Genomic DNA, 11,941 nt, shown 5'->3' on the forward strand with positions numbered 1-11,941 from the left:
CCTGGATTACAGATTATCTTACTGATCGACTACAGTATGTCAGGCTGAAGGACATCACGTCTGACACTGTGGTGTGCAGTACAGGAGCACCTCAGGGGACAGTACTGGCCCCTCTCCACTTCACCACCTACACTTCAGACTTCTGCTACAACTCAGAGCCGAGTCTCGTCCAGAAGTATGATGACGACACTGCCATTGTTGATGCATCAGGGACAACAGCGAAGACGAGTACAGGAGTCTGATACGTGACTTTGTGGACTAGAGTGAGAGGAACAACTTGCAGCTGAACACCTCAAAGACCAAGGAGCTGGTCTTGGACTTCGGGAGGTCCAGGACAAAGCCACGGCCAGTGTCCATCAGAGGCGACGAGGTGGAGATAGTTGACAACTATAAGTACCTGTGTGTGGCTGGACAGTAAACTGGACTGGTCCTGCAACACAGACCATGTATATAAGAAGGTTCAGAGTAGATTGTACTTTCTGAGGAGGCTTCAATCATTTAACATCTGCAAGAAGCTCCTCTGCATGTTCTAACTGTCTGTGGTGGCCAGTGTCCTGTTCTATGCTGTGGTGTATTGGCGTGGGAATGTGTCCAAGAGGAGTGTCAACAGGTTGGACAGGAGGGCTGGCTCTGTGGTTGGCATGAAGCTGGACTCACTGGTGACAGTTGCAGAGGAGATCACTGGACAGACTATTGTCCATCATGGATGATGACAGTCATCCTCTGAACACTGTCATCAGTGAGCAGAGAAGCAGAATGAGTGCACGAATGCTCCTACCCAGGTGCAAAACAAATAGACTCAGGGACACATTCATTCCTCGGGCTATTAAATTGTTAAAATTAAAGGAGTGGAGTGAAAGTATAATGATGTTCTGTTCTAGGTTAGTCTTTGTATCCTTTGTCTTTGTTGTTTTTCTTTGACCTATGTTCTTTATCTTCATGTTCTTCTTCTTATTATATTTTTATTTATTTTTTATTGTTTATGAAAAATTGCTGGCTATTGGAAAAAAACAATTTCCCGAAGGAGACCTCCTGAGGGATCAATAAAGTTTTACCTTACCTTCAATTAAGAGGCCGATTAAAGTAAACTTCTGTTAAGTTTTCTTATTACATTCATCTTTAGTTCCTTCACTAATACATTAAACACTTTGAAAGCCAAGAAACAGAGTTCTGTACACCAGTGAAATCCACAGCTTATTGGTCTGTTGAGGTAAATAACTGGGTAGGATTTGTGCTCACGGTTTCGACAACATCACCCTTTTCTACTTTTCTTAAGACATTGTCATCTAGCAACTGGACAAACAATCAAGATAAAAAAAAACAATTAGAATACGTGATTTCGAACATTTATATTGTTGACCAAAAAAAAAAATGCACATAAAAACCACGCCATCAAACTGGACAAAAGAAGAAAAAAAAGACATGGTAGTACAAAACAGTTCGAATAAAATACTAATTAAAATACTATACTATACAATAGTGCATCTCTGGCAGCTCTCTGGCGCCGTCTAGTGGACAGCCACGTTAGACGCTAATGCTCCGTAGTTTAATAAAGCTGTAAAGTAGCTCTCAGAATAAACAAAATAGTGACAAAGGCCTTTGAGGAGCAAGTCAAGAGACTTCTCATTATTCCAGCTTGTGGTAGTTGCTTGGTACGAGCAGGTTTTTTTTCCTGTATATAATATGAACTTTTAAACACCTGGAATCTATTACCAAATTAATATTTCCGTACAATTGTCTCAGAAGGGAGAACATAAGGTTTTAGTTACTGTATTAAAAAATAAAAATAAACATCATCCCTGAGGTCTTAAAAACTATTTTGTAGCCAATTGAAAAACAACCTGCTGTGATATGCCATCATACTTGTGTGTTTTAGACAGTAGCAGTTGAAACCAGATAGATTTTCAATACTGCCTGCAACTCAAGGGAACAAAGCTCAGAATGCGTTAAATATTAATGCTATGTGGAGTTTCCAACAGCAGCTTAGCTATGTGAGAGAAAAAGAAAGTCAGTTAAATCTGCATCACAAATGAAGAATCTACTGGACCAGCAATGGACTGAGGTTGAGTGTGAATCTTCGCTCAGGATGAGGCAGAGAGTCTTGGACTGAAGGACTCTTGAGCTGCAGTTGAAAAACAAAAACTGATGAACATAACACTTAAACGACACAATACGTCTCCCAAATTCTTACCTTAATTTCCTACTCTTGAACCTCCACCAGCACTTGATTACACAGCCTTTCTTCCTCCATCCCTTTTTCAATCCCCTCCTCCTCCCCCTGCATCTTCAGCTCCGTCTCCTGACCCAAGACTGTCGTCTCTTTTTGCGGCAGGAGCTTGACCCGCTCGTCCTCCTCCCGCTCCTTCTCCTCGATCAGGGAGCGCAGGAAGGCAGCACTGACCACTTCCTCTCCTTCGCCCATCAGAAAGGCGTTTTTGAAGCGGTTGTAGAGCATCGAAGCCTTGTCCATGATGGTCTGGCTGGGCCGGTAGTGCCGCATCTGAACGAAACACCAAGGTGAGCATAGCAAGGAAAACATGAATAAAATGTAAAATCACATGAAAATAATTATTTTTCCTCAATATAGATGGATCAGTAATATAATTTTGTTTTGAAATGATTATGAAGTGTTTTTGGACAGGGTCAGGTTAGTCAGACGAGTCTTCATGTATTGTGCATACCTTCCTCAAGGTGGCGATGAGCTCGCTGTGTCTCTTAATGTGCTGAGACGTCACGTACACCAAGCTGAGCTGATCCAAAGCCTCCAGACATTTGTGGATGTCCTGGAGAGAAACATAAAGCTGTACTTATGTCTGAATTATGTTTGTTAATAATTCACTGAGATGAACAGGAACATTACTGGTTTGTCCGACTTGAGAGAGATCCGAATGTCTCCGTGGATTCGGTGAAGAGTTGAATCAGTGGGAGTGATGGGAGAGCTACTCTTGTCTTCCGTTATCATCCGTTCATCACTGGCTGTACTCGTGCCATATCCACTTTTATTCTCCTTCTTCACCTCCTGGACACCTTTCTGTGACTCCATCTCCGAGCTTATCTTCCCTTCCTCCTTGGCAGGTTTTTCCCGTCTTGTTGAAGGAACTGTCATCTTCCCTTGCTCTTTTGGTTTCTCCTCAAGTTGCTTTGTAGGCTTTTCTACTACTTTGGACTTTTCTTTCCCATCATGCATCAGCAATCTTCTCTTTCCATTAACATTTCTTTCCAGTTTTCCAATAATGTCTCTTTTCTCCACTTTTGCTTCAGTCATGTCTGACGTCATCTTCCCATCTTTCTTCTTCTCCGATAAGGCCATGATTCCACCCATCATGGTTTTTACCTGTATTTTGCCTCCATGTCCAGCTTTAACGATTTTCCCAATGATCTTTCTCTCCCCTAGCTTGGGTCCATCACTTTTTTCATTCATGGACTTGTGTCCTTCCTTTTGATCTACCTCAGGCTTTTCTTTCATCTGAACTTCAACTGGCTTTTCCTCTGTCTTTTCAGCTTCTACCTTTGCTTGTGGTGCTTTACCACCTTTGTTTCTCTCACTCTTTTCCCATTTTCTCTTGGAGCCCAGATTCTTCATAGATTTTTTCCTTGAAACTGCAGCTTTCCTGCATAAGAGAAAAGGCAGAATTCTGTCCATCAGGTCTAACAAACTGCTTGAGTGCAGAACTTACTGAAGGTTCTTTGCTGCTTCTCTTCTTCTGGATCCTCTCTTGGACTTCATCAGACCTTGGAGGGACTTTAGTAGGCGTTCCCTCTTAAGTGCTTGACGCTGTAATTCAGACACATACATTTCATTAATAAATATATCAAAGGAACAGCTCAGCTGAAGAAGAAGAAAAAAACACAATTATTTAGGAGCAGTAGGTTTTTTATGGAACTATATCAGTCACGGAAGAATATTTAATGGTTTATTTCAAATGTTGGAAAATGTTTTATTTAAATGTTATTATTGCATTATTAATGTAAATGGATATAAAGATAAACTGAAGATAAAGTGTGGTTTAAAACACCTCACCTCTTCATCTCGTGGTTTCTCAGGTTTTCCTCCAGCAGCAAGATTTTCCAAGAGATCTGCTTTTCGATTCCGTTTCTCTTTGACAGGTGTGGTCTTGTCAATGTCTTTACGTCTCCTCTTTTTGCCTTCAGTCTCTGATTTTGTTTCCTCCCTGCTCCCCTCATCCTGATCCTTCTTCGTGCTGCTCTTCTTTTCTGGTGCATCCTCTTTTTCTCTGGTTTTATAGAACTGTTCACTTTCAGAGCTTGTTCCGGCATCTTTCCTTCTTTTCTTTTGTGGCTTCGAGTCTTCACTTGTGGACCGACTTTCTCTCTTTGTCTTATTATCTTCCATTTTCTTTGGTTCCAATTTCTCTTCATCAACCTTGTTCTCCGGTTCCGAGTGTTTGTTTCGGTTCGGTGATGCTTCACTTTCGGATCTCATTTCTATTCTGCTTAGTTCATCCATCTCAGTTTTCTTTTCGCCCCCCTTTTCTGCATTTTTAGTTGTGGTTCGCCCTCTTTTTGATGGTTTTTCATCTGGAGTCACTTTTTTGTTTTCTGGTTCTCTGCGCCCAAGCTTGGTACTCTTTCTGCCATTATTCTCTTCCACTTGTCCATTCTCCTCATCCTTCTTCGACAACTCTTTCTCCACCATTTCCTCTTCTTTCTTCGTCTCGTCGTGATGTGATCTTGTGCCTCTTCTTGTCATTTGAACCTTTTCTGTTTTCTTTTCTTCCCCTTTTCCACCCCGTCTTTTTTTGGACGTGACACTTCCTGATGTTTTATTACCTACTTCAGTTTTTTCTGTCGTTCTACCTGACCTTGTCTTCCTTTTTTGCAAATCATGCTTTTCGCTTTCCCCTTCAAAGTTTTCGATTCTTTTTTCCTCTTTATGCTTCATTATATTTTCTACAGTACGCATCTTCCCTGACTCAATTTCTTCCCTGGCTCTTTGGTCGGTGTCTGGTTCAGTCTTGTCCAATGAACTGCTTGATTTTTCTTCTGCACTTACATGTAATATTTTCTCCTGTGGTGTCATTTCTTCTTTTGATTTGTTGATTTCATCCGAGCCATCCTCATTTTTCTTTTTCGCTGGCTCTTCCCTCTGTAACCTCCTCACTCTCTTTTTCTTGATGCCAGAATCCTGTCCTGCCTTCTGTGGCTCATCTTCGTCAGACCTCTGTGTTTTCTCTCCATCACTCTTCTGTGGAGTCTCCTTCTCAACCATTTCTTCCTTTTCTCCCTCAACCATATCTTCCTTTTTTCTCTTTGTTCCCTGGACCTGCACTTCTACGGAGACTGCCGTTTTCTCTGTCTCTTCACTTTCTAAATCAGTCTTTATCTTAACAACTTCTTCTGTTTTACCTCTCTCCTCCTCTAAAGTCTTTTGGGGCTTTTCTTTACCACCCTTTTCTTTATTCTGGATATGCTCTGGGGCATTTTCATCAACATAAACTTCGATCTTTCCTCTTCTTCTCCGCTTTGTTGGTTGAACCTCATCCGTGTTTAACTGATCACCATGAGACCGTGTCCTTCTGTTGTTGCCACCATCTTTGCCTTCCTCATTTTTTACAGCCTTTCTGGACTTTACCACTGGACTCTTCTCTTCTCCATCAGCAGTTGAGGTCTTCCCTCCCTCCTCTAAAGGCAGCGTGACACTCGTTTCCCGTTGCTGCTGTGGCCCCTTAGCAGTATCAGCAGCTTTGGTTTGGGTGCTCTTCTGATCGTCATCTGAAGGCCTTTCCTCGGCTGATCTTGATGCTCTGGATGGAGTTTTACTCAAAGAAGCAGTAACCCTAGAAATTGGGGCTTTGCGACTGGTTAGCTTTGGAGGAGCAGATTTAGTAAGAGCTGATTTGGCTGGAGGCTTGATAGGAGTCTTTTTAGCTGGAGTTTGTTTCCCAGGTGGTTGCTTCTCTGGTAGCTAGTAGGTAATAAGAGTTGGAAGTTATTGACACAAATTTGAAACTCTTCTAACAAGGGTCGTTAATTGGCGAGCATCTAGTGATATCATAAAATGTAACGGATCACGATACAGGGACAACAATATTATATATTATGATACTGTAAGGATACATTTGTAGTACTGTCCGGGTAAATGACTCTTGTGTTGCAGAATTTACAGACCGCACGACTCCTGATAAAGTTGTAAATTCTTAAATGTGTTCAAACATCAGCTTTAAAAGCTCCTGAAGTCGAGAGTAGGTGCTCATCCTCAGTCATCACTAAGATATCCCGTGATTTAATAGTAACTTAAGCTGCAAATAAAGTAATGACTGCCGCGATCTAGCGGGCGAAAGTTTAATTGCAACACAAACACACTGAATATTTGCATGTAAATAGTAAATAATTATTTTTATTTTAAACACACTTTCTTAACATTTAAACCATAAAAGAACTATGATAAAATAACACAGTGGTCCTTAAATGGGTGATGCTTCAGCCTGAAGTATGGCACAAACTAGATGACTAGTTTGTTGAGTTATTATTAAAAATAATTTTCATTATTTATTTACTACACATGATGTGATAGCTGGCAAGAAACATTGACACTATATTATTCTCTTCTGAGAGACAAACTTTCCCATGAAAATCTTACAGATGAAGTTCAATAACGCACTAACCTTGACTTTGCTACAGATTCCAGGTGTGTTCTGAATCTCCCACATGCCCTCACTGAAACCTTTGATACGAACGCCGCTGCCATATTTGGTCTTGTTGCCGTTGAAGGGAACAACATTTTCTGGAGGGACATTCCCACTAAAGAAAGACAGAGAGGGGGGTCATAATTAAAAAAAGACGACTACAACAGCATTACAAGTTATAGTTTTAAATTTGCATACTTACACCTGATGGGTCCCGAAATAGAAGATGGGTACTCTTTTCTTGTAGCCATTGTCTGACTTGCACACCTGAGCAAACAGAGACAGGGTTTAATAAAGACAAACAACTACATGAACTAGGTGTCGTACCCTGGCAGGCCAGTAAGGGAAGCCCTTCATCTTGGCGAAGACGAGGTCTCCCGTTTTAAACTTGCCGCCACTGTTCCCTGACATGGTTCTGTTTCGAAGGAAAAGGCCAATTTAACCAACACACGCTTTTGAGGGGTATGTCAAAACGTCAGTCCTAACTCGTGCTACAGCAACAAATGACACACAATGCCTTGAAGACGATCGTGGGGACCGTGCTATTAAACATTAAAGGCTGAGTCAATAAAGCAGTTTGTCGCCTTAGTTTCGTTTTTAGCAAGATGCATTTTCCTTTGTTTACAAATACACCCCCGTTAGCCTGGAAGCTAACCTGAGCTAGCAGACAATTACTTCACGCTTGCTCAGAACGTAGTCAACTATCGACGACGAACTCATGCAGTGTTTAAAGTGTATGCACTACTTACGGTAGACGTGAACTTGTGCAAATAAAAGCTATCAGCAGTTTGCGTGACACTGCTGCAGGAAAGAACAACCTCAGTTACCAAGCTACATATCACGTGTCCCATCGTGTCACGTGACCTTCCCGCCTGCTCCATGGCAGTAGAGGCGGAGCTGACGTTTTTCATTTATTTATGATCTTTTATTACTATTAAATTTATTTCAGTTTTAAAGCAAACAATCCCCACAAACCTTAGACATTCGGAAAACCCTTGATTAAGTTCCAAAAGAAGGGAAAGGTACGCCATACTATAATAATAATAATAATACCGTATTATTATTATTATCTTGTATTATTAATAAAATATAATTAATAATTATACAATATAATAATAACCCAGTTGCATGTTCACTGTTCTTTTTGGTCAATGGTAGATATCATTTACAGTGAAAAGCTGTTATAACAAAATTATAACAAATCAAATATCTTGTTCTTATCTATTGTATTTTATTTACTCTTCTGTTAAATTTTTTTCCGGTTTAAGTTTTTTATTATTAATAAGATTTTTTATTATTTAGTTAAGTCATATTTTTATGTACCATTTTCCTTTCATATTTTCAATTATGTTTTCCTCTTTTATTTCCAGACTTTTCCAGATCTCTTCTACTTGCTATGGATTTAGGTTCAATTCTAGCATTTGTTTTAACAACATTTTTTTTTTAGGTATGCGGTCAAGTTCAAGCCTGGATCAGGGAGTAGGAGTTTTGAAATCATTCACCCTGGACTCATCCGGTGACTGCCCTGAACAGAATAGTCGGCAACAAGTAAAAATCCATGTGGCTGCTGGAAAGACCGCTGGAGATAGACTCCACCTGGGGAAGGCTTGGGCTGGCTACCCATGTCAGCAGGATCTAGAACCATTTAGTATTTTGGAGACACCAGCTAATTTCTACGAATCAAACACAAGAGAAGTGATTGAAAGAGGGACAACAGGGACCTCATATTGATTCGTACTTCACTTAAAATCATGTCCTGTGTTTTCAAAATCATAGTTTTTGTACATTTTCCTTCTTCTCCTCCGCCTTACCATGTATTCATTCTCCCCTCTTCTTTGCCCATGTTGTGTTTTTCCCCTATAATTGTCCTATTAATAATGGCAAATCAATAATTTTGTTCAAATTGAAGAGAATTTTTTCGAATCTAAAGGGTGGATTCAAATCCTAATGGTGTTTCTTGTTTAAGACCAGTTCTATATAATAATATTCCACAAGCCTTTCAGTCTTTTGCAGGAGAGAAATGTTGATTCTGTTTGGGATAAAAAATACATTTTTTTTATTTATCTCTAAAATATTTATAATAATTTAGTTATTTTCACAAAACTACAAAAATACATGTATAAAAAATAAATTTCTGTTTCAGTATGAAAACAATTTTAACTTGAGTAGAATACACATTATAAAGAAGGTTCTTAGGTGATTATTTATTTGTATTGTCAAATTCTGAGTAGGTTATGGAAATATAGTTCAGTTAAACATTAAAGTTAAAAGGCAAAGCAAAAAGACTCAAGGTTTAGCGCCAAGCATTGTGAATATTTAGAGGTAATTTATTTTGTCAATAATATAATGTATTTCATCTTATGCTTTAGAAAGCTATCACGATAGAGTTGTATTTTATGGAAAAAAAACTCAATGTGTTCCAAGTTAAAGATAAAAAAAAAATGGACCTATTCCAAACAGTCAGTTGGGCACAACTTAGTTAAAAACACTCTTTAATCACTTCCACTATCACTATCGTCCTCTTCTTCATCCTTGTACGTCGTTTCCTCTACAAGTCCTGCAAAGAAATCATCGTGCCCGAGAGCTTTCTTAGACAATGACTTCATTCTTCCATCTTTCCTCTTTCTCTTGCGATATTCAGTGACCATCGTGTTTGGTAAACTGGAAATGTCCCAGAATTTGACGAGCTGGTCATGTCCCGTGCTGATGAGAAAGCGACTGTCCCAGGATTTGGCAAGCTCTTCAATGGGTTCACCAATGTGCTGACCAATGCAGCCAATGACTCTGTTCGGCAGGAGATTGACGGCTCTGGTTGGAGAAAACATTTAATTAACGAGTTTTATAAAAAATAATAGACTGAATGTTTGTTTTCAAGAACGTTTACAAGTACAGTCCAATGTCCGAATCGCACGGGATAAGTATTAATAATAAATATTTGTAATAATTACGGAAAATGTCTGAGTTTTAATCCCGTGTGAATGCGCCATGTCTGTGATTTGTAATGTAATAATTCTGCTGCAAATGACCAACTGTAATTCACCAAACACAGACGTCTGGTGATAATTCTAATCCCGTGTGAATCCCAATGTCCGTGTTTGTGATTCTGAATGGCGCATATATGCCACTGTAACGGACTTCCATGCACTCGCCATTGTGTTAATATTTACTTCCGCTGTTTTATTTTGAAGAGGTTGAAAAGGAAGTAGATCGAGTTTGCGGTTGATGGGGGTGGAGGGGGTGTTCCACATGACGAAAGTTAAAAAGACGTGCATAAAACTGCACAGTTTCCGCCGCAGCTTGGACCGACAGTGTCGGCGGTGGGCCCCTCCCCAGGCTCGCTACCGATTGCTGCGCTCTCCCTTGTCTTGAATGATACTTACAAAAGATATTAGATGATTCTCACATTCTTTGTGTTCACCCATTGTGTGTCGCCTTAGGAAACCGGGAAGATCGATAAATTTGACCGAAGAACCCCGGAAAAAGGGGTGTAAAAACCCTATTTCTGAAAATTAACAGGAGGGCGCTGGGATAAGGACATGATGGCATCCTTCAGGGAGATTTCTTAAACTTTACAGTGAATACAAGTTAGGAAATCCATACCTGATGTATCCATCCATGGAGCCTGTGCACATGATGTTTTCAGTGATTGGAAGTATGCAGTCGATTGACTCAGCCTTGATTGCAAAGCGGTCACTTGTCGCGCCAAAACCATTCCAGTTGAAGATGTAAACTTTGCCTTCACTGGAACCACAGACCACCTTCTTTCCACGCTTCATTATCTTCACTGACGATAGATCAGCACTCTGGGTCTCTGACAGGAACTCGAACCGCCGTCTCTTGATGTTGAACACACCCATAGTACAGTCACCACTGCAGAGCAAAAAGAGTTAATTATGTTACAAAGGATAATATATGCTTTGGGATTGTATTTTTGTTATGTTGTATTATTATTTTATATTATTTGTAACCTGGCAGTCAGAAGTGTCTTCTTTGCTTTGTCAATAGCAATGTCACTGATGTAATCCTCATGTTCTTTTATGTCCATGAATGACGTTCCTTTCCTCATGTCCCAAACCTGCAAAAGGGGAAACCTTTTTACTTTGTTAAAAAAATAAATAAACGAAGAATGAAATCCGACTGTATGACGACACTTAGAATGAAGTTTTAAAATAATAATAATAATAATCATCATCATCTTCTTCTTCCGGCTGCTGCCTTCAGGGGTCGCCACAGCGAATCAACCTTACGCCTAACGTTTATAAAAATGTGTTTTCAATGTTTTAATTTGACTGTTTTAACAATTTGTTTCTTGGTGCAGAAACTAAATATATATATATCGTATATAGATCGTATTATGACTCCGTTTTATCCTATTAAGTTAATCGAGACATCTGTATTTTGCACCTTCAAAGTTCCAGCGTCGTCCCCGGTCGCCAGGATGTTTTCATCCACCACCAGGAGGCTGTTGATGGCAGCATCGTGGGCCCCCCGGATCCTGCTGACCAGCTGACCTCGCTCCACGTCCAGCAGATGCACGGCCTTGTCTCTCGACACACTGTAGAGCTTCAGCCCGTCCTCAGAGAACCGGACCTGGCGACATGACTTAAGGTGATGCCCGGACGACCACACTTCCCGGTTCTCGCCCTCCGTGCACGAATACGAGTACGCATACAAGTCGCCGTCCACGTCCCCGCAGACCAGCAGGTCTCTGCTCGGGTGGACAGCCACGGTGTTGGCGATCGCTTCCAGTTTGATGTTTTGGGGAGTCTCTCTGATCTTCGGTCCAGTCGACTCAACTTCGTCATCATCCGAACCTTCTTCTGAAAGTCCCGCCGGTGCCAAAACTGAGCTTACGGTGTCTCCGGTGGTTTCTAATGGTTCATTTAGACTCGTTCCTTTAATGCTTGTGTTTGCAGCGTGTTCCGTGGACACCGCCATGTTGCACTTTTTCTTCTACTAAATTCAAAATATGTGACAAATAATCACACCACCCTCTGTGGTCACTTGTAGTATGGCACACGGTGAATGCTCGATGTGTCGTTAAACCTTTACATTTTAAGCTTCCCGGACACTTTTTTTCAACGATCAAAACATTTTTAGGTGAACATGTATTTTCAAAAGGTCTTAAGTTTAGCCGTAGCAAATTTAATTACGTTATATGAATGCATAAATATTATACCCTGTTGAATCAAAATTAGTAATACGTTTTTTAACCCTATTGTTGTTGTGTATTATATGGGTAATTATTGTTTGTTTTAAAATCCACGTTGGAAATGTGTATTTTCTATATACTA

At 40.3% G+C, this 11,941-nt stretch overlaps 2 protein-coding genes across 2 annotated transcripts; both read right to left on the reverse strand.

Moving 5' to 3' along the window:
* Window positions 1-1,330: 1,330 nt before the first annotated feature.
* On the reverse strand, window positions 1,331-7,496 carry psip1b (PC4 and SFRS1 interacting protein 1b). The gene is made up of 10 exons (XM_087790124.1): window positions 7,397-7,496; window positions 6,975-7,062; window positions 6,850-6,914; window positions 6,627-6,762; window positions 4,022-5,926; window positions 3,678-3,775; window positions 2,861-3,611; window positions 2,682-2,783; window positions 2,192-2,500; window positions 1,331-2,122 (listed from the first exon to the last, which is right to left on the reverse strand). Exons 2-9 carry the CDS (start codon window positions 7,056-7,058, stop codon window positions 2,201-2,203), a joined length of 3,441 nt encoding a protein of 1,146 aa, XP_087646250.1. The 5' UTR covers window positions 7,059-7,062; window positions 7,397-7,496; the 3' UTR covers window positions 1,331-2,122; window positions 2,192-2,200.
* Window positions 7,497-8,836: 1,340 nt separating this feature from the next.
* Window positions 8,837-11,609, reverse strand: wdr55 (WD repeat domain 55). Its single transcript, XM_087790125.1, has 4 exons — window positions 11,052-11,609; window positions 10,616-10,722; window positions 10,248-10,517; window positions 8,837-9,455 (listed from the first exon to the last, which is right to left on the reverse strand). Exons 1-4 carry the CDS (start codon window positions 11,583-11,585, stop codon window positions 9,140-9,142), a joined length of 1,227 nt encoding a protein of 408 aa, XP_087646251.1. The 5' UTR covers window positions 11,586-11,609; the 3' UTR covers window positions 8,837-9,139.
* Between the last annotated feature and the right edge of the window lie 332 nt (window positions 11,610-11,941).

This window comes from Callionymus lyra, chromosome 4 (assembly GCF_982586985.1).
Source record: "Callionymus lyra chromosome 4, fCalLyr1.hap1.1, whole genome shotgun sequence".
Taxonomy (NCBI): Eukaryota; Metazoa; Chordata; class Actinopteri; order Syngnathiformes; family Callionymidae; genus Callionymus; species Callionymus lyra.

Excerpts from the sequence above, each read along its gene's own strand:
- wdr55 (XM_087790125.1), bottom strand. The coding sequence starts at position 11,585 with ATGGCGGTGTCCACGGAACACGCTGCAAACACAAGCATTAAAGGAACG. Across the intron at positions 10,723-11,051 it reads ACGACGCTGGAACTTTGAAG|GTTTGGGACATGAGGAAAGG; the intron begins GTGCAAAATACA and ends CCCCTTTTGCAG. Across the intron at positions 9,456-10,247 it reads TCCATGGATGGATACATCAG|AGCCGTCAATCTCCTGCCGA; the intron begins GTATGGATTTCC and ends TTCTCCAACCAG.
- psip1b (XM_087790124.1), bottom strand. The coding sequence starts at position 7,058 with ATGTCAGGGAACAGTGGCGGCAAGTTTAAAACGGGAGACCTCGTCTTC. Across the intron at positions 5,927-6,626 it reads GAATCTGTAGCAAAGTCAAG|CTACCAGAGAAGCAACCACC; the intron begins GTTAGTGCGTTA and ends ATTACCTACTAG. Across the intron at positions 3,612-3,677 it reads GAAGCAGCAAAGAACCTTCA|GAAAGCTGCAGTTTCAAGGA; the intron begins GTAAGTTCTGCA and ends TCTCTTATGCAG.